Source organism: Phyllostomus discolor, chromosome 3 (genome assembly GCF_004126475.2).
Source record: "Phyllostomus discolor isolate MPI-MPIP mPhyDis1 chromosome 3, mPhyDis1.pri.v3, whole genome shotgun sequence".
NCBI classification, from domain to species: domain Eukaryota; kingdom Metazoa; phylum Chordata; class Mammalia; order Chiroptera; family Phyllostomidae; genus Phyllostomus; species Phyllostomus discolor.
In genome coordinates this window covers 116,323,405-116,349,160 of record NC_040905.2, presented here as the reverse complement: position 1 = coordinate 116,349,160, position 25,756 = coordinate 116,323,405, and the positions used below count along the sequence as shown (strand labels likewise).

The window sequence follows — 25,756 nt, the reverse complement described above, 5'->3', positions numbered from 1 at the left end:
AGACCCCTCCTGTATTGCCCCCTCCCCTCTCCTGACAAAATGACCTCAGCCTAGCCCCCCGCCCTGGCTCCATGTGCATAAGGAGACCGTGGGGGCTGAGCACCACAGAGGCCAGTCCAGGGCTCACTCAGCTCAAGCTCTGTCACCACCATGTCTCTGACCAAGGCCAAGAAGACCTCCATCACATCCACGTGGGCAAGATCTCGGCATCGAGGCCCTGGAGAGGTGAGTGCCAGACAGGCTGAGATGGCGCCAGGGAGGTGAAAACGTGGGTTAGCCAGCGCAGGGGACCGGGAGGAGGAGTCGGTGCCTTTAGGATTCTCTGAGGTGGGGGCCGGTGAGTTGGGGAAGATGGATTGCACAGATGCCTGACTGACCCTGGGCTGTGAGGCCTGAGTAGGAACAGGCACGTGGAAGGACAAGGGCAGTTTCTTCCAAGGCTTAAAGTGCCTTCTGAGACAGTCAGATGGCTACCAGCACGGATGCTGGGGTCTCTGACCCTGAGGAAAACGGGGTCAAAAGAGATTTCTCTGAAGAGTCTTGGGGATGCCTCTGGAGAGAGCACTAACTTCCCCCAGAAGGTGAAGCGGGGAGCCCCTGAAGGGGTGGACGGAGGCCCCTCTGGCCAGGGGAGGTGACAGGGCAGGACGCCAAAGCAGTGGGTGTGGAAGAGCTGGCTGTGCAGGCCCAGTAGGAAGCAGGGAAGCAGGGAGACCAGCCGGGAACCGCTGTGATCTGGAATAGGCAGGGTTAGGTTAGGGGGAGGGCTGTCTCTAGCTGCGGGGGTTGCAGCTCCGTGGGAAACTTCAGACTGGGAGAGAAATGGGGACCTGCCAAGTTTGCAGGGACTGTGGCAGGGTTGAATTTGGGTCCTCAAGCCCTGAGAAGAGGGAAGGGATGGTAAGGCTGTGGACAGATTGCTCTTTTCCGGCGCTCACGCCCCGCCCCCACCCTGCAGGCTCTTCGCCAGCTACCCCCAGACCAAGACCTACTTCCCGCACTTCGACCTGCACCCCGGCTCCGCGCACCTGCGCGCGCACGGCTCCAAGGTGGCGGCCGCCGTGGGCGACGCCGTCAGGAACATCGACAACATCGCCGGCGCCCTGTCCAAGCTGAGCGAGCTGCACGCCTACATTCTGCGCGTGGACCCGGTCAACTTCAAGGTGCGCGCGAGGCCGCGGGGGCCCGGCGGGGTAGGGCAGAGGCGGGGCCGCAGCGCGAGGAGCGCGGAGTGTCCGCGACAGGGGCTGGGTCCCCGCACAGAGAGCACCCGGCCGCACTCCAGCCCGCGCTCTGAGCAGCCCTCCCGCCCGCAGCTCCTGTCCCACTGCCTGCTGGTTACGGTGGCCTCGCACTTCCCCGCGGACTTCACGGCCGACGCCCACGCCGCCTGGGACAAGTTCCTGTCCGTCGTGTCCAGCGTCCTGACCGAGAAGTACCGCTGAGCGCCGGCGAGGGACCCCGGGGGACAGGCTGCGAACTCTCTTCTACCTCTAAATCCTCAAGTTCCTCCCGATACTCCCCCAATAAACAGATGAGGGTGGAGTGAGCTGGGTCCTGCGTCCTCAGTGCTGAGGGAACGGAAGGAACACAGTGAGGGCAGTGTCACTCCCGGCCTGGAGGCCACTCCCAGGTCGCTTTGAGGCGGTCCTTGCGTCTGCGAGCCCCAGGGAAGCAGCCCTGACAGGGCAGAGCGGCCGCAGGCACGTCCAGGCGGTTTTCTCTGGGTGCATTTACATCTCAAACCGTCTTTAGAAATCGCCCAAAGACTGTCGCCTCGCGGAGCTCGTTGACTGCGTGTGGGGACTCAGGGGACTTTTCTTCAAAGTCGGATGTCATAGCTCCCGCGCTGCGGGAATTTCTGATGCAGTTACCCTCCTGGCCCCCCGGGGTAAAGGGAGGTTCCATGCCCTCACTCTTTCTCCCGATACTCCCATGGGTTCCCTCCTGGAGAGCGAAGCAGTAACTCTGCCCGCAGGGAAGTCATTGCAGCTCCCCCCAAAGTCCGCCACAAAGACACCCACGCACGGCGGCGTCAGTGCCAGCGACCCAGTGACGCCCGAGGCCGTGGCTTCCGAGGCTCTGGGACACTGGCCTGGTGACCATTCCCCATGCTGGCCGAGGTTGCTGGCATTCCCGCGCGCTGCTGCAGATAAAACCGGGGCGCGCGCCGGGAGGCTGTGGTGGGCGGGTGCTGCTATAAGGAGGCCTGGCCCGCGGCCGGGGGACTGGCAGAGCACGCCACGCCCGCGCCATGCTCAACACTCAGGAACGCGCCCACGTCGCGCAGGTCTGGGACCTGATCGCAGGACACGAGGCGCACTTCGGGGCGGAGCTACTGCTCAGGTGGGTAGGGGTAAGTCTCCAGAATCTCAGGGAGGTGGAGACACCGGTGTTAGGCCTAAGGCGGGGGGAGGGGAGGGGGAGGGTTGGACAGCGCAGGAGAGACAGGGGTTTCCAGGGGTCTGGGCGGTGCAGGAGCTGGAGGATCGATCCCACGCTGCCCGCCCTCCCCACTAACCTGCTCCCGCAGGCTCTTCACTGTGTACCCCAGCACCAAGATCTACTTCAAGCACCTGGGCGCCTGCCCTGACGAGGTGCTCCTGCTGAGCCACGGACAGCGCGTGCTAGAGGCAGTGGGCGTTGCCGTGCAGCACGTGGACAACCTGCGCGCGGCCCTGAGCCCGCTCGCGGACCTGCACGCGCACGTGCTACGCGTGGACCCTGCCAACTTCCCAGTAAGACAGCCCCAGCCGCAGTGGGGTTCCCGCGAAGTCGGAGGATGGGGGTTCCTGGAGAAACTGGAGGGGACAGATACCCTCTAACCCGCCCCTTCGCCTGCAGCTGCTGATCCAGTGTTTCCAAGTGGTGCTGGCCTCCCACCTCCAGGACGAGTTCACGGTGGAGATGCAGGCGGCGTGGGACAAGTTCCTGACGGGCGTGGCCATAGTGCTCACGGAGAAGTACCGCTGAGTCCCGTGCGCACCTGTCAATAAACAGGCCTCAAAGGCGGAGACCTGAGCATGCGCAGTCTTTGGGTCCTGGGGCGGACGTCACTGTTGCTGGGCAGGGAAGCTCTGGGTCCCTCCGGGAGCCACCTAGAATCTTAGGGAAGGACCCCAAAACTTTGCGGAGAAGGAAATGGGGCCCAGGAGCGGACCCTGGGAGCTCTCCAGACTTGGAGTGACCACGGTTCCCAGGCTGACAATCCCGAGTCTGGACAGGATACCCGAAGTCCTGAACGAAACAGTTGCCTTCCTGTGGCGGGGGAGTGTGATGGGACAGCGTGGGCACTTGAATGTGTGTGTGTGGGGGGTGTCGTTTAAGGGTCTCAGAGCGTATCCGGCGCTCCCGCGGGGCCGTAGCGTTCAACAAAGCACGTCGCGTTCACTCATTTACTCTCCCTCCATCCCTTCCTTACGCCCGCAGCGGCGAGTGTGAATCTCGGCCTCCTCCGCAGACAGTCGCGGGCACCCAGGCCCAGGGGCCAAGTTTCTGGGCTGAGGCCACCCAGAGATCGGGGTCCAGGGCTCCTTGGCCCCTCCTCTGTGTTCCCTTCCCGCTCCCTCCCACATTCCGCACCACCACTGTGCTCAATCCGCAGCCACCCTCTTTGTAAGACCAATTAACCTCTTCCTCTGAATGTCCTGGGTGCGGGCTGGGGGTACGGTGGAACCCTCGCTGGCCGCAGTCCGGCAGGCAGAGCAGCTTTCCACCACCCGGCTCACACCAGCAAGCTGTGTGATCTGAGCCCGACGCGTCGATGAGGGGCGAGGAAACCTACCTCGCTCGGACGTGCAATAGTTTCCGAGACCATAACGCTGGATCAGTGTCTGGCAGGACCATGGCCGCCCAACCTCCATCCCGCACCCCGGCCCCAGACGCTGCGCCTCAGTGTCTGCGCGTTTCTCGGCCAAAGCCGATCCCCCACCCCCCAATCTCTTCACTCTGCTGCTTGGGGCAGAAACCTTAGCGCTTCGCCCATCACCTTTGCGGACAAGGATACAGAGGCCGGAAGGGGATTCCGGTGCTCTGCAGATTCAACCGGGCGGTTTGCGCAGTGACCGGCCCCAGTCTGTGCTGGGGGGAAGGGTGCGGGGAAGGGCTGAGCCCGGCAGAGTGCTGGGCCCCCAAGTCTGAGGGGGATGCTGAAGGCTAGCCCTGACTGACTGTGGCTCAGCAGAGTTCCCCCGTGCTGACATTCCTCCGTGAGGAATGCATGGGGAGCAGCAGCGTGTGGAGGATTCACCCCGTAATATCCTTCGTCCTCGTTGTTGACAGAACTATTGACCGCTCTTGGTACAAGGCAAAACGCAGAGCAAAAGCGATGTGTTTCACTTCTGAAACAATTGTGCTCCCCACCCTGAGAGGCGAATACAGATCGCTTTCCCCAGCTCTGGCCACACCTGAGTGCAAGGGGGACTGGGGTGGCCCAGGCACCTGTGTGAGAACCCCAGAACCGCTGGACCGGCAAAGAGGGGACCCTCAAGAGCGGGACCTCGGCCTGTGCGCGACCCAGAGTGTAAGGGCGGCGGTAGAAGCCCACCGCCCGCTCTCTAGAGACGGTGTCCTCAGTCCGGATTCCTGGACCGGCGCCAGCCAATGAGCGCCGCCCGGGCGGGCGTGCCCCTCGCTCCCCAGGCATAAAAGCCCCGCACACTCCCCGCCCGCCACCCTTCTGGTCCGCACACAGACTCAGAAAGAACCAACCATGGTGCTGTCCGCCACCGACAAAAGCAACGTCAAGGCCGCCTGGGATAAGGTTGGCGGCCAGGCCGGCGACTATGGCGCAGAGGCCCTGGAGAGGTGAGGACCTCCCCTCCCCTGCTGGACCCCGGGCCTCAACACCGGCCCGCGGGCCTGCGGGCAACGCCTCGGTGGGCTCCGGCCTGGCTGGCGCCCACATCCCCGAGATCTCAGGGTCTCGACGCCGACCTGCCAGAACGGGCCAGCCTGCGCCTCGGATTCCTCTGAATCCAAGGCTCATGCCCCCGCCCTGGACCCGCCACCCCCACCTTCAACCCGGCCTCCCACCCTCTTCTGCCCGCAGGATGTTCCTGAGCTTCCCCACCACCAAGACCTACTTCCCTCACTTCGACCTGTCCCACGGCTCCGCTCAGGTCAAGGGCCACGGCAAGAAGGTGGCTGAGGCCCTGACCACCGCCGTGGGCCACCTGGACGACCTGCCTGGCGCCCTGTCCGCTCTGAGCGACCTGCACGCCTACAAGCTGCGTGTGGACCCGGTCAACTTCAAGGTGAGCGCGGCAGCCGGGAGGCAGAGATCTGGGCGGAGGGCTCCCGCGGGTTCCACGGGGTGGAGCGCCGGAGGCCGCGCTCCAAAGCCCCCTGACACCGCCTCTCTTCACAGCTCCTGAGCCACTGCCTGCTGGTGACTCTGGCCAGCCACCTCCCCTCTGATTTCACCCCCGTCGTCCACGCCTCCCTGGACAAGTTTCTGGCCTCCGTGAGCACCGTGCTGACCTCCAAATACCGTTAAGCTGGAGCCGCGGCTATCCCTGTCCTGGGTCGGGGCCCCTTTGCGCTGCGCGCCCCCGCACTCCCTGATCCTTGAATAAAGTCTGAGTAGGCTGCAACCCGCGTGGCCTCGGTTCTCTGTGGCCCCGAACGTGCCAAGGGTGGGGGTGGTTCTCCTTGCCTCGGACCAGAGGCGTCTCGGAAGCGGGCAAAGAGAAAGAAGGAGAGGGAGAAGGGAAGAGATTTGAGATGGTCGCTTCCAGGAATGCGCTGAACCAGGCTTCTGTCCCAGGAGGTGCCATACTCCCAAGGGTTCGTCTCTGGGGCAGAGGTGGGGTTATTAAGAGTCACCACCTACCCTGGCCGGTGTGGCTCAGTTGGTCGGAGCATCATTCCATAGGAAAGGCTGTGGGTTCGATTCCCAGTCAGGGAACATACCCAGGTTACAGGTTCGATTTCCATTTGGGGCAGGTACAAATGTTTCTCTTTTTTTCTCTTTCTTTCTCTTTCTCTCTCTCTTCTCCCCTCCACTCCCCACCCACCTCCATCTTTACCTCCCTCCTTCCCTTCCTTTCTCTCTGGAAGCAATGATTTAAAAAAGGTCCTCAGGTGAGGATTTAAAAGACAGAGAGAGTTGTCACCACTCTGAAGTCTCTCTGACTGGTCACTGCTAAACAAACAATCTAGATTAAAATAAAACCAAACAATCAACTCCCTAAACTATGCAGCTCCTGGCACAAAGGCAGGTGCTAGACAATTTTCATGAAGTTCCCACCTCCTCCCTACTAGAGAGAACTCGAGTTGGAATGGGGATCAAAGTTCCCAGCACCCTCTGCAAAGACGCAAATAAAGCTCTGCAGGCAGGTGGGTAGGACTGCCTGGGAAGAGGGGAATCGCTGGTCAGGGTGCCCACGGGGAGCACTTTACCAGAGTACTTTGCTCACTTGTTTGGCATTTCATGAGGCACATTAATAGCTCGTTGTGTTCCCAGCCCTGCGTCCCCCAGCTCGATGCTCCTCTGTTGCCAGAGGTTCCTGGGGTCTCCCAGCTGACCTACAGAGCTGTGAGGAATAGAGTTGAATAGGCCCATCCCAGGTGCTGGAGCGGTGGGCTCCACATTGGAATCTCGCACACCCCACCTGGCCCTGCAGCACCTGGGGGACAGCATCAGTGCCCCAGCCCAGCCCCAATCTCTAGGGCAACACACAGCACTGGGCAAAAGGTTTGGGAGTGTGGCAAACCCCTTGCTCACCACTTTGCTTTTTGGACATGGGACCCCAAAGATCTGGGGAGTTGCACCTTCCTCTCCAACATGCACTTGTCCTCTGCCTCATAATCCAACTCATTTTTGTTTTAAAGAAGAAAATCAATTAAAAAATAAGTTAAAATCCATCTATGCTTTCACACACACACACACACACACACACACACACGTGCGCCCTTTTTGTGTTATTCAAAGTAGGGAGATGGTGTCCCTTGCCCTGTCCTCCCACCCCTGCAGAAGTTCAAGTCAAGAGTTTGGGACTGCACCACTGGCCCCTGTCCTGTGCTGAGGGAACACAGGTATATCCACAACTACACATTTTTGTCAGAAATACCATCGTAACATGAATATTTGTCTGCAGCCTGCTCTTCCCACTCAACTGCATCTTCTCTACATCTCTTCTGGCCCATTTATTCCACCGTCTCGTTTTCATCAACGTATTCATTATTTCTATATTTTTGTTAATTTCCTTTGCCAATTTTTCACTTGAGCCCCCTGCATTTTTCCTTATATATGTGTGGGAGCTCTTCCTATATGACAAATGTAAGCCATTGACTGAGATATGTTCTCTAAGTCTTGCCTTAAAAGGACGTGGGGGCAGGAGGATTGGAGCAAGGTGCAAAAGCAGGGGTTTGTCCCAGGCCTGGGGAGTGGAATTCGCTGCTTCTAAGCCCCCCGTGTCTTATCCTTTTTATTCTTCAGAGCCAGGACTAGGCCTGGGGCTGGGGACAAAATCAGGAAGAGTGAAGAGCTGTGGGAAGGAGAAGTGGAATTAAGGGGGGGGGGGTCCAGGAGGAACAAAATGAGAAGAACAGACACGGAGGACCAAGCCCAAGGGAGCCTTGCTGAGGCTTGCCTGAGCTGCCTTCTTCTCCGCCCACGTAGTTCAACCATCAGCTCCTCCTGGACACACGGTGCAAGTCTTCAGTGAAGCCCCTAGGAGAGGGATGCGGGCAGAGGGGTGGGCATATCAATGACTTCCCTTTTCACTCAGCGCTGATGTTTAGCCTCAGCAGTAATTCCCTACCACCAACTAGACCAAGGGACCATCACTTGGCACCAGTAAGGAGACTGTACCAGCTGGAAATCCTGCCACTTCTCACTGTTTCACTGGCAGTCCCTCTCTTCCCCCATCCTGCAGGGGCTGGTCTGCTTCCTCACACCCACATCTGCCCTCTCTATTCTGCAGCCACAGAGGCCCTCTCTCCCCCTGGTCCCTGACAAGCCAAGTGGGGGCTCCCCCCACCCTACTCCACCTAATACTCATCCTCCAGTCTCACCTCCTCAGGGAAGCCTACCATGATTCTCAGACTAACCCTAATATCCTTAAATGCCTCATCCACGCCCTTCATGCTTTCTTAGGGGCCTTTAATGAGGTTCCAGACTATAAGACTGGTGATGATTTTATGACTGTCTGTGTCCCTAACTAGGTTGAAAGCTCAGCTCTTGCTAAACAGTTGCTTTATTTACTAATTCAGTCACTATTTACTTATTGAGTCTTGCCTCAGGCAAAATTTGGGGAACTGGGGGTGGACAGGTATCATTGTGAATCAGGACCATTTGGTCAGTCAGGGAGAGAGACAGCCCTTCATACAATCATACAGGGATCCTCAATGGGAGAGGCCACCTTGATGAGTTCCCAAGATGAGGCTGCAGAGCCACCACCCTGGGAGACACAGCTCAAGCCAGGAGCCCCCACTCCAGCCATATGGATCACGTCCTTCAGTATTTGTCCCCCCTCCACAGGTGCTCAATCAAACGCAGTGATTATTTGTGGGGGAAAAGGGACTGGAACAATCAAGACTGAAGGGGAGCAGGAGGGATTCCAGGCAGGAATATATGTTTTTTAAGATTTTATTTATTTATTTTTAGAAAGGGGGAGGGAAGGAGAAAGGGGAGAGAAACATCAATGGTTGTTCTTGAGCGCCCCCAGCTGGGGACTTGGCCCGAAACGCAGACATGTGCCCTAGACAGGGAATCCAACCCCGCGACCCTTTGGTTCACAGGCCAGTGCTCAGTCCACTGAGCCACACCAGCCAGGGAAAGGCAGGGATTTTTGACAACATGTGAACAAGGACTTCCTTGTGCATACACCTATCTCTCTCTGCCCTGAACTAGGTGAGATCTTTCTTCCTTCTTCCCCCCTCAATAGCCCATTCATTCCTTGATCCTGCCAAAATTAAACATGCCCAGCGCATACCAAGCCTAGGTCCAGGGCAGGTCCTCAGGAGAGAGCAACCTGGGGCTAGGGAAGCTCAGAGACCCTAAAGAGTGTCATGAACTAATGCAGTGGAAGAGTCAGCATCGACCCACCGCTAGTAACCGACCTCCAGCAAGTGGGGTGAGGATATCACTTCCAGAGGAGGTGGATGCAGCGGCCAAGAAGCGGCCACTGGGAGAAAGAAATATCTTGGCCCGGGGACACTGGGTTCCTCCACAAACTACGAGCAACACCTCCACCTCTCTCGCCAGGTGCCGGCTGTGCTCCGGGCGCCCCCTGCTGTGCAGGCCTAGAGGCGTTTTCCGGGCTCCCAGTCAGCCAATGAGCGCCGCCCGGGCGGGCGTGCCCCTCGCTCCCCAGGCATAAAAGCCCCGCACACTCCCCGCCCGCCACCCTTCTGGTCCGCACACAGACTCAGAAAGAACCAACCATGGTGCTGTCCGCCACCGACAAAAGCAACGTCAAGGCCGCCTGGGATAAGGTTGGCGGCCAGGCCGGCGACTATGGCGCAGAGGCCCTGGAGAGGTGAGGACCTCCCCTCCCCTGCTGGACCCCGGGCCTCAACACCGGCCCGCGGGCCTGCGGGCAACGCCTCGGTGGGCTCCGGCCTGGCTGGCGCCCACATCCCCGAGATCTCAGGGTCTCGACGCCGACCTGCCAGAACGGGCCAGCCTGCGCCTCGGATTCCTCTGAATCCAAGGCTCATGCCCCCGCCCTGGACCCGCCACCCCCACCTTCAACCCGGCCTCCCACCCTCTTCTGCCCGCAGGATGTTCCTGAGCTTCCCCACCACCAAGACCTACTTCCCTCACTTCGACCTGTCCCACGGCTCCGCTCAGGTCAAGGGCCACGGCAAGAAGGTGGCTGAGGCCCTGACCACCGCCGTGGGCCACCTGGACGACCTGCCTGGCGCCCTGTCCGCTCTGAGCGACCTGCACGCCTACAAGCTGCGTGTGGACCCGGTCAACTTCAAGGTGAGCGCGGCAGCCGGGAGGCAGAGATCTGGGCGGAGGGCTCCCGCGGGTTCCACGGGGTGGAGCGCCGGAGGCCGCGCTCCAAAGCCCCCTGACACCGCCTCTCTTCACAGCTCCTGAGCCACTGCCTGCTGGTGACTCTGGCCAGCCACCTCCCCTCTGATTTCACCCCCGTCGTCCACGCCTCCCTGGACAAGTTCCTGGCCTCCGTGAGCACCGTGCTGACCTCCAAATACCGTTAGGCTGGAGCCGCGGCTACCCCTGTCCTTGGTCGGGGCCCCTTTGCGCTGCGCGTCCCCGCACTCCCTGATCCTTGAATAAAGTCTGAGTAGGCTGCAACCCGCGTGGCCTCGGTTCTCTGTGGCCCCGAACGTGCCAAGGGTGGGGGTGGTTCTCCTTGCCTCCGACCAGAGGCATCTCGGCAGTGGGCGAAGAGAGGGCAGGGGATAAAAGGCAGAGGAAGGAGTGGCTGCAGTCCTGCCACTGCCTGAGATTCACGGGGCAACCCGCCACTCTCACCCTGGAGTGCTTTGCTGCCTACATTCCCCTTCCTACAATTCATTCTCGAGGTTTTGCTATTCAACACAAGTTTACTTAAATAATAGAATCGTTTTCTATCTTTCCAGTCTATGGTATTGACATTCAGAGCTGGGGAGACTCCAGCCTAGTAACTCTGAGCTCTCCAAGGGTTCCTCCCAGAGTCGGACAGTGGGGAAGCCAGATGGGTCACACTAAGAGTTGAACTGTATACTCCCCTCTCCGTCGAGTGCCTCCCAAGCACATGCAGAGTCTAGATAAAATTGCAGATGCCAGGCAATTTCCTGAAGGCACCCTTTTCACCGGGGGCCACCTCCAGGAGGTTCACTCTGTAGACACTCTCATCTTGGAGTCATTACAGGTTTGGAGACCCAGTCGGGGGCCCAGCTCAACACCCACGGCAGGCTGGCACCTCTGACTCAGCCAGTGCTTCAGGGGAGAGGAGAGCGAGGGCCAAAGAGCCTGCGCCCCGATGTGCTTCCTCCCCACAGAGCAGCCCCCAGTGCTGCAGCCTCAGAGTGAGGCCTTGACCCGTCAGATCCTGGCTGCTGTCCAGCTCCAAGCTTCCACTGGAGAGCAGTGTCCTTTCTCCCCTGGGTTCAAGAGTGGTCCTTGGAAAATCAGACAGCAGGTCCCCTGCCTCAGTTTGTGATGCTTTCAGCACAGTTCACGGCAAAGTCTGAGCTCTCAATAAGAGGTGGTCTTCCTCATTTTACTAGGAAAAATGAGGGAACAAGCCAAGTGTCCATCAACTGATGAAGAGGCCAACAAAGTGTGGTTCACCCATACAATGGAATGTTGTTCAGCCATAAAAGCCAGTGGAGTACTGATACATAGTACAAGGTGTATAAGCCTTGAAAATGTGCTAGGTGAAAGAAGCCAGACACAAAAGGCGGTATACTGCATCACTCTATTCATGTGAGACGCCCAGAATGGGCGAATCCAGCGTCAGGGAGCACACTGGTGGCTGCCCGGGGCCAGAGGAGAAGGGCTGTGGAGCGACTGCTAACGGATACAGAGCTTCTCTTTGGGATGACGAGAAAGTTCTGGAATGGACTAGTGATGACAGTCGCACGACAGTGGAAATGTAATTAAAGACATCAAATTGTACACTTGATTTTTTTAGAGAAAGGGGAAAAGAGGGAGAGAAACTTGATCTGGAGAGGGGCGGGGGGGCGGAACCTGCAATCCAGTCACGCATCCTGACCGGGAATCCCACTCGCAACCTTTTGCTTTGCGGGATGCCCAACCAACGGAGCCCCAGAAGTTGAGGCCTGAATTGTGGGTGTTAAAATGACTAAGATGGCACATTTTATGATACAGGAGTTTTGCTGCCGCCACCACCACCACCACCACCACCACAAAAAGAGTGGTGCCTGGCACAGAACCAGTGCCGCACAGGTGTTAGGTATTATTACGACATACCCTAGGCACTCAACACATGTCCCCTGTCCTGAAAGAAATATCTGCTATGAGCGAGGAACCTAGCATTTCCCATCCATTTAGTTCTCACAACCACCTTTGGAAGAATAAATTATATTCATTTTACACAATAAATGAGAAAATAGACTCAGGGAGGTAGGTGTCAGACTTGGGAAGGAGGTAGAATAAGCTGTGACAAGCAATGCCAAAATCCATGCTAAAATTTAGTGTTCCCTAATAATAATACGTATTAAATATTGGTTTCCACAGAATAAGCACTACAAAAACGGGGTCCTTGGAGTCCAGCGCAATTGGGAAGGTCCCAGGTCAGAGCAGATGGGGATTGGATGCCCCCGGTTCCCTAGAGACAAGACTGCGACCTGGCACCCCCTAGAGGCCGCGGGGACCGCCGGCCCACTGGCGCGGGCGCAGTTGTCGCTGAGCTCGCACCGCGGGTCTGAGGTTCCAAGATGGTCCTGTCCTCAGCGGACCGGGAGGTACTGTGTGCGCTGTGGAGAAAGCTGGGTAACAACGTGGGCATCTACACGACGGAGGCCCTGGAGAGGTGCGGAGAGGCCCTAGCGCCCTCTAGGATCACCTGCCTTCCTGACCGCCGCGGGAACGGCTCCCCCACCCCTCACGGTGCCCTCCTCCTCAAGCCCCTACCCCACCCAGGGTAGCACCTCACTCGCTGTTCCTCCCGAAGGACCTTCCTGGCCTTCCCCTCCACCAAGACCTACTTCCTCCACCTGGACCTGAGACCCGGCTCTGCCCAGGTCAAAGCCCACGGCCAGAAGGTGGCCGACGCGTTGTCCCTGGCCGTGGACCACCTGGACGACCTGCCTGGCGCCCTGTCGGCTCTGAGCAACCTGCACGCGCACAAGCTGCAAGTGGACCCGGTCCACTTCAAGGTGAGAGCTGGACCTTCTCAATGGGGGTGGGTGGCACTCCCACAAGGAAAGAGTATGGGAGGACAGATGGACCTTGGTGGGGACCACTCTGTCCCTCCGCAGCTCCTGTGCCACTGCCTGCTGGTGACCCTTGCCCGGTACTACCCCGGAGACTTCAGCCCCGCCCTGCAGGCCTCGCTGGACAAATTTCTGAGCCACGTGATTTTGGCCCTGACCTCCAACTATCACTAAACTAGGGGTGAATGATTGCGGGACCCCACAGCATTCCCTTCTTGTGACGGTCTAGTGTCTGAGTAAAGTCCCCCCCAAAAAGCCTCAGCCGCGTGCGTGCATGTGTTCCCTGGGGCGTGCGAGCAAGGGTCCTGAAGGGATTCGTGAGAAGTGCTGCCCTCCCACCAAAGGAAGGATGGGGGTCTGGAGGGGCCTGAGCTGCACATCCCCCTACGGTAAGAGCTGGGCGTGCCCCTGGCCCACTTCCGCTAGACGCCCTGGGTGGCCCAGGGGAGATTCCAGTTGCCCTATCCTCGGCTGCCAGTGGCGTTTGGCGCAACGAGTCCCAAGTGCGTATCTTAAACCCAGACCCACCACACCCTTGGCTGCAGCCACTTGGAGACCCACACCCGAGGCTTCAGACCCTCGAGAGTCGGGTAGAATGTCGGGGGTCATAGGCTTGCCTTAGCTGACGAGGCCCGGCCCTTCCCCAGAGCTACTCGCTTCAGGTGACTTCACAGATCTGGGTATTCGCGACCTGGTCCCTCACCCTCGTAGAACTGAGGGCAAGGTGCCAGGTAGCCGGGTATCCCTTAAGAAAATTAGGGAACGGCGCCCCCTGGTGATGCAGACAGGACTCATCAGAGCCCAACCTAAACAACAGTACTGTGGCTCTAGAAGAGTGCTGGGGACTTTGGGGATCTAGGAGGCTTGGGGTGAAACCCCCACTTGCCAGACTCTGGACCTGGTGGAAGGAGGTGCGTCCTGCCCCAGCACCCAGTCATGTAGTGGACCAGGGAGCTGGGCCAGAGTCCTACCTACAGCCACATTTCTAAGGAGACAGAAGTCAGAACAGGTTTCTGTAAAATTTTTTTCCTCATAAAATCAATTACAGTCAGTGTAGAAACTTTGGGAAATGCAATAACTACTTCACTTACTGTCCCTTCTTATGTATCCCAGTGGGTCCAGCACACCCATGATTGTTCCAATTCCCACCTGACACATGGGGAAACTAGGTGTGAACAACTGGAAGACATGGGAGTTTAGATTCAGGGCACACATGTGACACACAGAGACAGACCACACACTAACACAGATGCAAACATACACACTGGCAGAAATAGCCCCTCCCAGAAATGTAACAAAGTAGCATTTAATGTACAGCCCTCCAGGTAGTTCTAGGGACATCTAGAGATATTTTTCTTAAGAAATGATACCCTCAAAGTGACATTGGAAAAAGTGGGCACATTGGACTATCTAAAGAGAAAAGTACTTGGTATGGGGAGGAAAAAAACATAAGAAAATTTTAAAAAGTAATTGGAGAAAAATATCTGCCACAAACAGCAAAGGGTTGTTATCACTAGACCTCCAAATTCTTTCTCCTCACTTTCCTCCGCCTTTTTCTTCTTGAAGTCGGCCAACCCAACAGAAAAATAAGCCACAGGAATAAGGCAATTTGCAGTGCACCGATGGCCACGACATTTGCAACAATACACAATGCCATGCAAATTAAAATGCTCATTAATGAGATGCCTGTTGTGAAAACATATTTTAAAAGCAAGATCCAGTAAGACTCTTCTGGTAGAAGTGTAACTTAATGTACAACTTTTTCATAGTATAGAACTTTAATTCGGTTGTATACAGTTGTGGTCCAGCAAATGTTTAGCAACTGGCACTCTGGAAAAAGGAGGAGGGGGCTAGTTTGTAGCATTTGCCCATTTCCATGGCTTAAATATTGCCATCATGGCTAATTTCAAGCTATGTATGCTATCAGTGAGTGGGAAATTAGGAGGGGATGCACAGTAGCTGCTATTGTGTTGTATTTCTATTGTCCAGACACCAGAAATGTGAACTCAGTTAACAGTAAAGTGTAGTAACATAATTAGGCAGTGATGAGTTTTCAGTATTTATTAGCTTTGTGTTTAACATGACCTATTTATTTGTAAATTAACATAATTTGTAATAGTGGATGTGTTTAACAGTCAGCTCTCAGACTTCCTGAAAATTTAACACAAGATAATCGAAGCAGGCTCTAGCACACCACTGGTCTTACTTACCCTTTACATTTAAAAAGTGCACATTCACCTCTTCAGTCCTGCTTCAGGGAATGTACCCTACAGAAAAGAGTGGCACACATGTATGTATAAACACGTCATGTACAGTGATGTTCTTTACAGAACTGCTCATTAGAGCAGAGAAATAATAGGAGAAAGGTTCAATAAATTATGGTAGAGTCCAGTAAGAGACCACTGATCAGTCACGACAGAGGGTGAGGTCAGCCTCTGAGCACAGACAGGGGCAGTGCCGACATCCGCGTAACAGCACGCTGCAGGTCGCTGTGTGGAGGGTAAGTCCTTTTTTATATTGATACAGTCATTACAAGAAAACTTGAAGACAATGCACACTAAATGTTGGCAGTTTTCCACAGGCACGGGACGAAAAGGACAAAGAAGGCAATCATCAACAAACTTGATATGGTCCCAGAGAAGCAAAGTGGTTGGGGGTAGGAGTGATTTCTCACTTGTATGTACGTTTTTCATTTTCACAAATAATTTGCAGAATACCTTGCCCTGAATATATGTAGCTAAATTTCTACACACAAACATAATTATTTCCTTGGGGGGGGATTTTAGAGAAGTGGCATTTCTGGGGTAATGTGTCCACTGCTACGGCTTTTTGACAATATTACCAAAATTGCCTTCCGTACAGGCTCATCAGCAGGAGACAAGCACCTGCACCTGCTCACTGCTCTCCGAGGTTGCTAGCTCCCATTTATGTATTTGATTGTTCATAAAGGTAAACATTGTTGGTGCCATCATTACGACTGGTGACTTGCCCATTTGTGTCCTTTGCCCACTGCCTACTGCGGTGTTGTCAGATTAGTCCACAGAAGCCCTTTTCTTTAGACCTGTAGAAAACCATCAGTCCGTCTCATACATTGAAATTTCTTGCCCAATTTTTATCTTTATTTTTTGGGGGTGAGGGACCCTTCTGCCAGATAAACCCAGATCTTCCTTCAGGCCTCTGGTCCCTGTCACTTGCTCCAAGGCTTTGCCTGATCTGAGCTGCCGTTTCCAAGCTGAGAAAAGAGGCTACAGTTCTATTTGTGAATAACTAAAAATTCTGGACAAAATGGTTTAACTCTTCTTAAAAGCATCAAAGGGCCAACGAGATATACGAGGTCTATTTGGGAAAAGTCCAGCCATTATTACTATAACGAGAACAATTTGCACGACATCAGTGTAACCCGGCAGCCAAGGCGAGTGGACTGGAATGTGCATCCATGAGCAGTGATGACTTCCCTGTGCTAGTCATTGAAGGCAGGAGATGCCATTGAGTGAGCATGTGTACTGTGTGGCTGTTGCATTCAAAGTGAGCAAGTAGAGCAAGGAATCTGCATCAGATTTTGCACTAAATTTGAACATTCTTCCAGGGAAACTACTCAGATGATTCAGAAGGCTGTAGCTGTGGGCAACAAAAGGTGACTGGCAGTTTCATCACACAACATACCCACTCATGCATCATGTCTCATGCAGTTTTTTGGTAAAACATCAAATCACCCAGATGACTGAGCCCGGCTACAGCCCAGATTTGGTGTCCTGCAAGTTTTGTCTTTACCCAAAACTAAAATCACCTCGGAAAGGGAAGTGATATGAGACCATTGATGAAATTCAGGAAAATACAATAGGGCAGCTGATAGTCATTCAGAGAATTGTGTGAGGTCCCAAGGTGCCTACTTTGAAGGGGACTGAGGGGTCATTGTCCTATGTACAGTGTTTCTTTTATCCTGTATCTTCTTCAATAAATGTCTCTATTTTTCATATTACATGGCTGGATACCTTCTGGACAGACCTCATAAGGAATTTTCAAGCTAAAAACCCAGAGAGGCGATCACAGCATTGAAATTACTTGGGCTGGGATTTTTTCCTCATGGGCTCATGGGTTAAAAGGGTCAATACAAGGTGATGTGCCTAATAGGTGACTTTTAAAAAAATGTATTTTATTTATTTAGAGAGATGGGAAGGGAAGGAGAAAGAGGGAAAGAAACATCAATGGGAGAGAGAAACATTGATCAGTTGCCTCTCGCACATACCGTAACCGGGGACTGAACCCTCAACCCAGGTATGTTCCCTGACTGGGAATGAAACCGGTGACCTTTCTCTTTGTACTTCATCACCCAAACAACTGAGCCATATCAGTCAGGGCCCCATCAGGTGATTCTTGCCCACAAGGCTGGGGCACCAGCCCTGGCTGGTGTGGCTCAGTGGACTGAGCACCAGCCTATGAATTAAAAGGCCGCTGGTTCAATTCCCAGTCAGGGCACAGGCCTGGGTTCCAGGCAGGGTCCCCAGTTGGGGTGTGTGAGAAGCAACGAATTGCTGTTTCTCTCACATGTCAATGTTTCTCTCCCTTTCTTTCTCCCTCCCTTCTCCTCCAAAAAAATAAGTAAATAAAATCTTTTTTAAAGAAGCTGGGGCCCCAAGAAGCAGTGGGTGAATTCCCTATTTTCCCCAAGCATGGAGTCTAAAAAAAATTTAAAAAATAAATAAATAAAACCATCTTGGTGTTCAGCAGAAAAGGGAAAGCAACTCACTGATAAATTGAAATCACATGCTGACACTTTGTAGCTTTCCAGGCCAAGTTCCTATCACCCGAGTGATCCCCTCACTGAAATCTTTTTAGGCACCTGGCAGAGGCAAAGAAATCCTTTCTCTATAAAGCCACTTTATTACAGGCCACAAAGGGCAACAACTGGCAAATTCACCGAGCACATGGAAATAAAGCACCAGAACGAAGACCAGCAGACACAAGAATCAGCAGAACAGACTCACAAATGTGTCAGGCACCGAAGATGTCAGATCCAATGCCGTGTGCTTACTACATCTACGAAATCAGAGACGAGATTTTAAGTACCTGCAGAGAGCTATAAAATATAAAAAGTGACATAACACATGAAAACGAACTTTTAGAAATGAAGAATAGAGTCATCAAAAACTAAAATTCAATGGATAAGCATAAGGAATAAAACATAATCACAGAATAAGTGATCTTAGAAACAGGTCGGACTAAATTATCCAGACTGCAGCCCCTGTACATCTTTCAGTTTTGTGCCCGGGTGCCTCACTTGCCTCACCCAATCCCGATTCTACCAGGAATGTACTTGAGGCAGAAAAGAAAGTGACCATAAGGAGAAGACTGAGATGTAAAAGGGAATGAGTAACAAAGAAAGTGGCAAGTACACTGACTGTGTGTAAAATAATGTTGTCTATGGAGTTTAAGAGAAAAGAAAAAACCTCTCCCTTGCTGGCTTTGAACATGCAAGCTGCCCTGTTGTGGGCCGCCCTACGGAGGCCTCTTGCTGGGAGCAGGAAGGCAGCTGAGCGCTTCCAACCGCCACGTGGGCCTGGCCTTCTCCAGCACAGCTCAGATGAGGCCCGGACTGTAGCCTGTGAGAACCCTACCGAGACTTGACTCCTGATCCTGGGAAACTGAGATAGTGTCATTTTACGCAGTTCAGTTTGCGGTAAATGATTTTCACATGTCAGGAGAGCCATGCCCTCTGGACAGAGGGGTTGTGATGGGGGAGGATGGGGGATTCCCAAGAGCTAACAATGTTCTACTGGGTTGGCCAAAAAGTTTGTTTGGTGTTAACATAAAAAAGATACATTTTTTGTTTTTGCCAATAACTTTATTGAACAATGTATTCACTGTTTTGTTCCACTATCATCTGCCATCTTTAAGGCAACTTCATAATTCCAGCTTCCCAAAATTTTGTATCTTTTTGAGTAAAGAACTGTTACAGGTGCCTTTCACAGTCTTCCAGGGAATCACATTTTTTCCATTAAGAGAATTTGTGAAGACTAAATAAACGGAAATCCAAAGGTGCAATGTCTGGTGAATACAGCAGATAAATGAGAACTTCCCAGCTAAGCTGTTAAGTTTTTGCCTGGGCATCAAAAAAATATGCAAACTTTCATTATCCTGATGGAAAAGTATGCATTTTCTGTTGACTAATTCCAGACGCGCCTCATCAAGTGCTGATTTCAGTTGGTCTCATTGGGAGTACTTGTTGGAATTAACAGTTTGGTTTTCCAGAAGGAGCTCATAATAGAGGGCTCCCTTCCAATCCCACCATACCCACACCACTGCCTTCTTTGGATGAAGACCGGCCTTTGGTGCAGTTGCTGGTGGTTTATTTTGCTTGCCCCATGATGTCTTCCATTCCATGTTATTGTAAAGTATGCATTTTTCATGGCCTATCATGATTTGTTTTAAAAATGGAACGTTTTTGTAGACAAGTGCATGTGGAAATAACTGTCAAGAAGGTGTTTTCTTGCTTATGTGGAACCTAAACATCAAAGTGATCAACATAACCAAGTTGGTGCAAATGATTTTCTATGCTTGAGTTGGATATTTTGAGTATGCCAGCTAGCTCCCATGTGGTATGTTGATTGTTCTTAATTAATGTCTCGATTTGATCACTATCAACTTCAACTGGTCTGACTGTGGAGCATCGTCCAGCAAGAAGTCTCCAGCACGAAACTTTGCAAACCACTTTTGACACATTCAATCAATCACAGCACCTTATCTATACACTAAAATTTTTTTTGCGTGTCAGTTGCATTTGTACCTTTCTTGAAATAATGAAGCAGAATATGCTGAAAACGTTGCTTATTTTCTTTCATCTTCAATATTAAAATGGCTACACAAAAATTCACCAATTGATATTTTTTAAAAATGCATTGCTGATATGAACGCTATCACAATACAATCTAACAAAGTTTTGTTGAATGAAGTTTAAAGACAACTAAGCACTACTAGAGCCTTCTTATGGAAAAAACCAAACTCTTCAGCCAACCTAGTATTTCCTGACCTACGTGGACATACAGGGCTTGCCTTTGATTTTCTACCCTGCTTTGTGCTCTCTTCTGTAGGGAGAGGCTGGGCTAGCTCTGGGGCCAACTGCCCTTAAGTCCTAGGCATGCTGGACCTTGGGTGGGGGGATGAAGAGTGTCCCAGAAGAGGGACCTGTGGTGGCAGAAGAACCAGGAAAATATAATACTGTGTGTTATATTATACAGTATTATTATACATACAATATTGTACTCTATATTTCAAAGTTTGACAGTAGAGCTTAAAAGTTTTCACCACAAGAAAAACACTGTGTGACAGATTGTATGGTGATGGATGTTAACTAGAACAATGTGTAAGTGTCCAGGCATTATTCAGCTGTATACCTGAAACTAATATTGTCAATTAAATCTCAAAAATAAAAGGTGGCCGGGTCCTAGGGGGAAAGTCCCCTTACCACTGCTCCTCTCCTGGACTGTGAGCGCAAGGTAGCACAGGTGCCCCTTGCAAACCTCCTTGGGATGGCTGCCCCACAAGTGCTTGGTGGGGGAGTCAGGCAAGCAGGGTGACGTGGGCAAAGGACAAAAGCAGGAGGGGAGTTGGCAGATGTAGGCACCCCAGGAAAGGGAAGAAAAGGATCAAGGAAGGGATACTAGAGAACTGTGGATACTGGGGCTTTCCCTGTAGCTTCTGGATACCCATGGGGAGGGAGGGCTGCCTCTGACTGGTACTCCTGAGGGGATGGTCGGTCCTCGTCCATGGGCTGGGCCAGGGACCATGGACCGTAGACCACGGACCACAGGCACCTGGGGGCAGACTTGGTGCAGGTCTGTGAGCAGCCATCCGCTTTTTCACCTGCAGCCCTGCACCCAGGTTAAGCACTTGGGGGATATAGGTGGCATAAAGGAAGGGTGGTCTGGGGGCTGGTGCAGGGACTGTGAGGGGGACATAAAAGGGGTAGATTGTGTCGGCAAGTGAGGATATGACAACCCTCTTAAGGTCCAAACAGAACAAATACTATCTTCTGCACATTCCGATGGCTAAAGTTGGGAGCCCTGCTTCTGGGAAGTCATAGAGCACCTCAGTTCACATCCCAGAAGAGATGCTACTCGGGATTTGAAGCTGGTGCCCCAGGTCCCAGAACACTCTCCTGCTGCCCCGACATCACATACGAAGTGCCTGCCCCCGTCCCAGCTGTGTCCTTTGGAGCAGTGGCATCAGCAACCCACTAATACAGGTTACAGCGTGGGTGAGCCTTGCAAACACTATGCTCAGTAAAAGCTCATCACAGGGCACTTACTGTGTGCTTCCACTGACATGAATGCCCACGAGGGGAGTCCACAGGGACAGAAGTAGACTAAACGGCTGTGTAGGGTGGGGGCGGGGGAAAAGGGAAGTGACTGCTAATGGGTACATGAAAATGTTCTAAAACTAAATAGTGGCAAACTTGCTGGTATGAATATACTAAAAACCACTAAATTGTACATTTTAAAGTTATTAAAATGTTGAATTTTATGTTAAGTAACTTTATCTCAAAAAAAAAAACCTACCTGCAAAATAAAAGTATATATGCTTAAGCCCCTCCCCAGACCAACAAAGTCTAGGGGAAAGGGGCAGCAACCTGCTCTAACCAGTCCTCTAGGTAATTCTGACACTACCAAGTCCAAGAACCATTCAACTGATCCAATCTCCAAAAAGCCCAAACCCCACTGTAGCCACCATTGTCTTCAGGGGTGAGGCATTCCCATGCATATCCCCTCTCCCACTTGCCTGAGTCATGGCAGGGCACCACCTCCTCCTGGAAGCCCCCTCCAGCTCCCAGACTCAGTCAAGTACAACCAGCTACTGAGCCGTCCTACCGTCCCAGGGAGGGTACCCACATATCCACATGATGCAGTGAGAGCGCAGGGCCTGCTGGTGAAGTCCAAGGGGTGCTCCCCAAGGCCAGGTTCTGCTCTGGACCCTGTGAGCTCCATGAAGGCTACAGGGCCAGCAGTTTCTCCAGCTCTCCCTTCCCCAGATTGTAGCCCGGGGCCTGGCTAGAGATCCCTAGTGTGAGCAGCCCCAGATGCCCTGCCCACCCTGGCTGCAGGGCCTCTTCCCCAGGACAGCCTGGGGCCTCTATGCAGGGTTAGGAGACCCCACAACCCACACTAGGTGCTGATCACCATGTCCTCCTCCACCGGCCAGAAGCAAGGTGTGGGTGGGAGAGTCCCTGAGAACACAACTGGAGTGGATCTAAGGGGCCTAGAATTTACCACGACCTTGGGCTCCTGGAGGACCTTACACATTGGCTCTGTCCACTTACCTCTCCTCAGGGACTGCAGTGACATCCCCGCCTCTTTAAACAAAAACTTATTTCCCACATTTAAAAAATGTTATAGAGAGGGCTCAAGATGGGGTGGGTCCCCTCTGGGCCCAAGCCCCCTCATTGTTCATGGGTGACCTCCTCTTGGCACCCTCTGTGCCATGCACCACCCCCCAGCTTCCATCTGGGAACTCCCCTCTACTGGGACCCATGAGGGCCAATGGGGGTTGTGTCATCCTCAGGGCAGCCTGTGCCATGTTGTGCGTTGCCCCCATCAGTCTGACCTCCTCTGTGCCCACTCAGAGCACAGGACCACTGTCCACGGCTGTACCGGCACCCAGGAGCTTGACGAGCACTTAGAGCTCATGAGACCCAAAGGCCTGGAGTCCACCCTTGAGTGGTGGGTGGGTACCTTCAGGACTAGGGTTGGAAGAGCTGGGCATCGAAGTCTGGATCCCATCCTCCCAGCACAAGGGCTTGGACCCTGTGGTCCTGGATCAACTGGTCAGAGGCCAGGTTTGCCAGGAGCAGATGCAAAGCCCCTTCAAGCCCTTCCAGGGCTGCCTTGACCTCAGACCCACCTGCCTTCTGGCTGGGACCCCAGGACTATTTCTAAATCCAGGGACATCTCTGCCTTTTCAAAACCACCATCCCTCCACGCACAATACATGAATGTTTAATGTTACTGAACTGTACTTACAAATAGCTAACAAGTTTTACATCTATTTTACTGTAATAAAAAGAAACCACACCCCTCCAGGGGATGAAGGAGATGGGAGATACTAGTACAGTCTAGTACCCTGACTGTGCACCCCATACCCCCACACCGCCTGAGCTGCGGTGCCTTCTACCAGCTTCAGGCCAGTTCCTGCCTGTCACAGATCAGGCTGTACAAGTGAGTCAGGAACCCACAACCCCAGCTCTCATTCCCTTTGCCTCTCCCCTCCCATCCCAGGACCACCCTTAGCCCACTCACAGCTTTCCACCAATTTGTGTCCACTTCCCAAACCCAGAGAGGGCAGCATGCCTCTCTACCCAGCTAGCGTGATGTCCACACCAAGCGGAGTCTCCAGTGAGGCTGCTTTTGTTCTGGTCCAGCTTAAACTGCAGGCAGGGGTAGTGCCCTGGGTGGAAGGACACCCTCCTGACATTGCACTCCTTCCCCAGAGAAAAGCTATGTCACAAGCCAGCTGGGCAGTTCACCTGTCTACACATCTTCTTAGAAGGGGACAAACCATGGCAGAGGATCCCAGAGCAGGACCATCAGTCACATTATGGTGCTGGTAGCCACTAGATCCAGACCCAGTGAGTGGCCACTGAGCCAAGAAGTCTTTGCACAGAGAGTGTGGAGAGGACTGTTTTCAAAACATGGCCACCAGAAAAACTCCTTCCAAATATAAACCCAAAACCTCCCTGAAGTGAAAAAGGGAAAGAGCTCCCAGTTATTCTTCCAGAAGGGCTCATTCTGGTCTCAATACAAAGAACTAAGTAACAGTGGATACCACCACTGACCCTCCTCGAGTGAGTCAAATCGCAACCTCATCTCCATTCTCTGAGGACCTCGTTGCTGTCTACAGAAGATGTCGTGTGGATACTGTCCAAGGGTCTTTCTCTCTTTGCCCCAAATAACTCCAAAAGTGGAAACTGTAGGTAGCTCCCCTGAACTACAGTGCCAGGTTGCAGCCATGCTAACAGCAGATCAGACAGATCTAAATTCCTAAAGAAATGTGTGCAGATGGGGTACCTCCCTCCTCCTTAGTGGAGCCTGTGGTCTGCACTGAGGGGTGGAGCCAGGCTGCTCAGACACTGAAGAAAGGACAGAAGCAGCCAATCAGTGGACAGCTGGGCACACCAGGCTCCAGTCATTAGGAAAAGGGGAGGTGGAGGGTGTTGGATGCCCAAAGTCAAAGAGAAGTCCAACGGTTAAGTCACAATATCTGAAGGTAAGCAAAACTCCCTGAGCACCCACTGAGTCACCACCACCTGTGGAAGGCGGAGGTGAGGCGTCTAGACCATAACAAGGACAACAGAGACTCCACAGCAGCAGTCAGGAGGCAGTCTGTCAGATTTATTTATTCCTACTAAACGTAACCCAAGAACACAGGAGCAATTTTGTACATATCTAGAAACTCACAGCTAGCTCCAAAACAATAGAAATTTTAAACTACAAAAGATGAGTTGTATTCAGCAAATATAAAGGGTAACTTCAAGCTGTGTCAAACATTTATCAGACTATTTACAGTGCCTGGGCACAGACTCAGATCTCGCCAGCCTCCTTCTCCTCCAATGTCTTCCCGTTGGAGCTCTCAAGCCTCCAGTCGGCGGCCCGGCGCTCGCTCCGCCCTCGCTCCCAGGACTCCTCCCTTGATGCCCGCTCTCTGGAGAACCTGGGAAAAGGGAACAGAGGCTCAGCAGAAGCTGATGTCTCCCTTCTGACTATCTCCTCACGTGCCAACAACTTGGACCCACCACACCTGGGAAGGCTCCTGGACAGTCCTGAGGGCAGCCAGAGCTGCCATCTTGTGCCCAAACCACAGCCACCAAAAAGTGACATTTGCAAAGATTTCTAGTAATAGCTATTAATATTAATGAAGCAAAAGAAAATACAACAGAAGTCCACACCTGGGATATGATCTATTATGTAAAAACACAGTAAAAAGAAGTGCTAACAGTAGTTACGAGTGGTGTTTTTTTTTTTTCACTGTAGAAAAACCACAACGGAGGTAACAAGGGCCTGGTCAGGATATAAATCTCAGGGGCTCCGTGTATCCAAGTGACAGTGAGCGGGCAGCTCCAAGTACGGCAGGCAACCAATGGGGGCTGTCCCCGTGTGTAACCACTTCCACCACATCTCAACTGTCCCATCCCTGAATCCATCCGCTACTCTTAGCTAAGGGCTCCCAGGGCTCTGGGCCCCATTCATGACTCCTCGAGGCCCCAACACTCAGTCCCACAGATGCCCAGCCAGTCTCCTGAGCAACAGGTAGGGCCAACAGGCTCAGGCCCTGATGACAGACCCCACCAGACCCTGGGAACACAAAGAGAAGGGGCTCACTCCTGGTTGCAGCTACTGAAGAAGTCAGAGTAGTTACTTGTATTTCGCACTCCGGTCCCTGGAAGCCCGGCGGTGGCCCCGGCTGTGGCTCCGGGAACGACTGCGGTGGCGCCGGTGTCTGTCTCGGGACCAGGACCGGGAAGACTTTCGTCGTTCTCTGGAGGTAGATCTTGACCGCCTCCGACGCCGGTCCCGGGAACGTGACCTGCAGCGGGTGACCAGAGGCTCTGAAGGCTCTGGTGGCCCCACCCCAAACACCCTCTTCTCTCAGCACATTCTGATTGATAGTTACTGACACCTCCCCACCCTCCTAGTTAGAATGTGGGTCCACAATAGTCCTACCAGTTAATCACTGCTCAGAAAGAATTATAGCCAGACCCTTCCCACCAATGCTTCCCAAAAACATTTTGCCAGGATATTCTGGCCACCAGAAGACCTCAGTGGTGTCCTCTCATCTTCCCTCTCATTGACAGAAATCTTTCTGCTGCACCAAACCCCAACCAACCCAACAAATGTGGCTTGAATCT

At 53.3% G+C, this 25,756-nt stretch overlaps 5 protein-coding genes, 1 long non-coding RNA gene and 1 pseudogene across 12 annotated transcripts in view; 6 read left to right on the top strand and 1 right to left on the bottom strand.

The window, feature by feature from the left end:
• Window positions 1-150: 150 nt before the first annotated feature.
• Window positions 151-1,568, top strand: LOC114493888 (annotated as a pseudogene).
• A 597-nt stretch (window positions 1,569-2,165) lies between these two features.
• On the top strand, window positions 2,166-3,021 carry HBM (hemoglobin subunit mu). Its single transcript, XM_028508642.2, has 3 exons — window positions 2,166-2,346; window positions 2,534-2,738; window positions 2,845-3,021. The coding sequence occupies exons 1-3, from the start codon at window positions 2,255-2,257 to the stop codon at window positions 2,971-2,973; spliced, it is 426 nt and encodes a 141-aa protein (XP_028364443.1). The 5' UTR covers window positions 2,166-2,254; the 3' UTR covers window positions 2,974-3,021.
• A 1,619-nt stretch (window positions 3,022-4,640) lies between these two features.
• On the top strand, window positions 4,641-5,594 carry LOC114493873 (hemoglobin subunit alpha). Its single transcript, XM_028508629.2, has 3 exons — window positions 4,641-4,806; window positions 5,051-5,255; window positions 5,369-5,594. The coding sequence occupies exons 1-3, from the start codon at window positions 4,712-4,714 to the stop codon at window positions 5,495-5,497; spliced, it is 429 nt and encodes a 142-aa protein (XP_028364430.1). The 5' UTR covers window positions 4,641-4,711; the 3' UTR covers window positions 5,498-5,594.
• A 3,725-nt stretch (window positions 5,595-9,319) lies between these two features.
• On the top strand, window positions 9,320-10,263 carry LOC114501915 (hemoglobin subunit alpha). The gene is made up of 3 exons (XM_028518686.2): window positions 9,320-9,485; window positions 9,730-9,934; window positions 10,048-10,263. The coding sequence occupies exons 1-3, from the start codon at window positions 9,391-9,393 to the stop codon at window positions 10,174-10,176; spliced, it is 429 nt and encodes a 142-aa protein (XP_028374487.1). The 5' UTR covers window positions 9,320-9,390; the 3' UTR covers window positions 10,177-10,263.
• A 285-nt stretch (window positions 10,264-10,548) lies between these two features.
• Window positions 10,549-25,675, top strand: LOC118499607. Its single transcript, XR_004902107.1, has 3 exons — window positions 10,549-10,559; window positions 14,670-14,674; window positions 25,544-25,675. It is a non-coding gene; the product is annotated as an uncharacterized LOC118499607 (long non-coding RNA).
• Window positions 12,288-14,477, top strand: HBQ1 (hemoglobin subunit theta 1). The gene is made up of 3 exons (XM_028527439.2): window positions 12,288-12,458; window positions 12,600-12,804; window positions 12,907-14,477. Exons 1-3 carry the CDS (start codon window positions 12,364-12,366, stop codon window positions 13,033-13,035), a joined length of 429 nt encoding a protein of 142 aa, XP_028383240.1. The 5' UTR covers window positions 12,288-12,363; the 3' UTR covers window positions 13,036-14,477.
• Window positions 24,222-25,756, bottom strand: part of LUC7L (LUC7 like) — a 36,387-nt gene continuing 34,852 nt past the window's right edge. For 5 of the 7 annotated variants that reach the window (XM_028507212.2, XM_036021174.1, XM_028507223.2 and 2 more), the window contains 2 exons: window positions 25,267-25,434; window positions 24,222-24,561 (listed from right to left, as the gene is read on the bottom strand). In XM_028507212.2, coding sequence (XP_028363013.1) covers window positions 24,432-24,561; window positions 25,267-25,434 — 298 coding nt within the window. In that variant the 3' untranslated portion in view covers window positions 24,222-24,431. Of the gene's footprint in view, window positions 24,562-25,229; window positions 25,435-25,756 lie in introns of all 7 variants that reach the window. The other 2 variants (XM_036021173.1, XM_028507232.2) reach the window with 1 other exon arrangement.

What these genes read in the sequence shown, in the direction of transcription:
- HBM (XM_028508642.2), top strand. Translation starts at nt 2,255, where the DNA reads ATGCTCAACACTCAGGAACGCGCCCACGTCGCGCAGGTCTGGGACCTG. An exon ending in GGGGCGGAGCTACTGCTCAG is followed by an intron (nt 2,347 to 2,533) that starts GTGGGTAGGGGT and finishes CTGCTCCCGCAG; the next exon opens with GCTCTTCACTGTGTACCCCA. An exon ending in TGGACCCTGCCAACTTCCCA is followed by an intron (nt 2,739 to 2,844) that starts GTAAGACAGCCC and finishes CTTCGCCTGCAG; the next exon opens with CTGCTGATCCAGTGTTTCCA.
- LOC114493873 (XM_028508629.2), top strand. Translation starts at nt 4,712, where the DNA reads ATGGTGCTGTCCGCCACCGACAAAAGCAACGTCAAGGCCGCCTGGGAT. An exon ending in GGCGCAGAGGCCCTGGAGAG is followed by an intron (nt 4,807 to 5,050) that starts GTGAGGACCTCC and finishes TTCTGCCCGCAG; the next exon opens with GATGTTCCTGAGCTTCCCCA. An exon ending in TGGACCCGGTCAACTTCAAG is followed by an intron (nt 5,256 to 5,368) that starts GTGAGCGCGGCA and finishes CTCTCTTCACAG; the next exon opens with CTCCTGAGCCACTGCCTGCT.
- LOC114501915 (XM_028518686.2), top strand. Translation starts at nt 9,391, where the DNA reads ATGGTGCTGTCCGCCACCGACAAAAGCAACGTCAAGGCCGCCTGGGAT. An exon ending in GGCGCAGAGGCCCTGGAGAG is followed by an intron (nt 9,486 to 9,729) that starts GTGAGGACCTCC and finishes TTCTGCCCGCAG; the next exon opens with GATGTTCCTGAGCTTCCCCA. An exon ending in TGGACCCGGTCAACTTCAAG is followed by an intron (nt 9,935 to 10,047) that starts GTGAGCGCGGCA and finishes CTCTCTTCACAG; the next exon opens with CTCCTGAGCCACTGCCTGCT.
- HBQ1 (XM_028527439.2), top strand. Translation starts at nt 12,364, where the DNA reads ATGGTCCTGTCCTCAGCGGACCGGGAGGTACTGTGTGCGCTGTGGAGA. An exon ending in ACGACGGAGGCCCTGGAGAG is followed by an intron (nt 12,459 to 12,599) that starts GTGCGGAGAGGC and finishes TTCCTCCCGAAG; the next exon opens with GACCTTCCTGGCCTTCCCCT. An exon ending in TGGACCCGGTCCACTTCAAG is followed by an intron (nt 12,805 to 12,906) that starts GTGAGAGCTGGA and finishes GTCCCTCCGCAG; the next exon opens with CTCCTGTGCCACTGCCTGCT.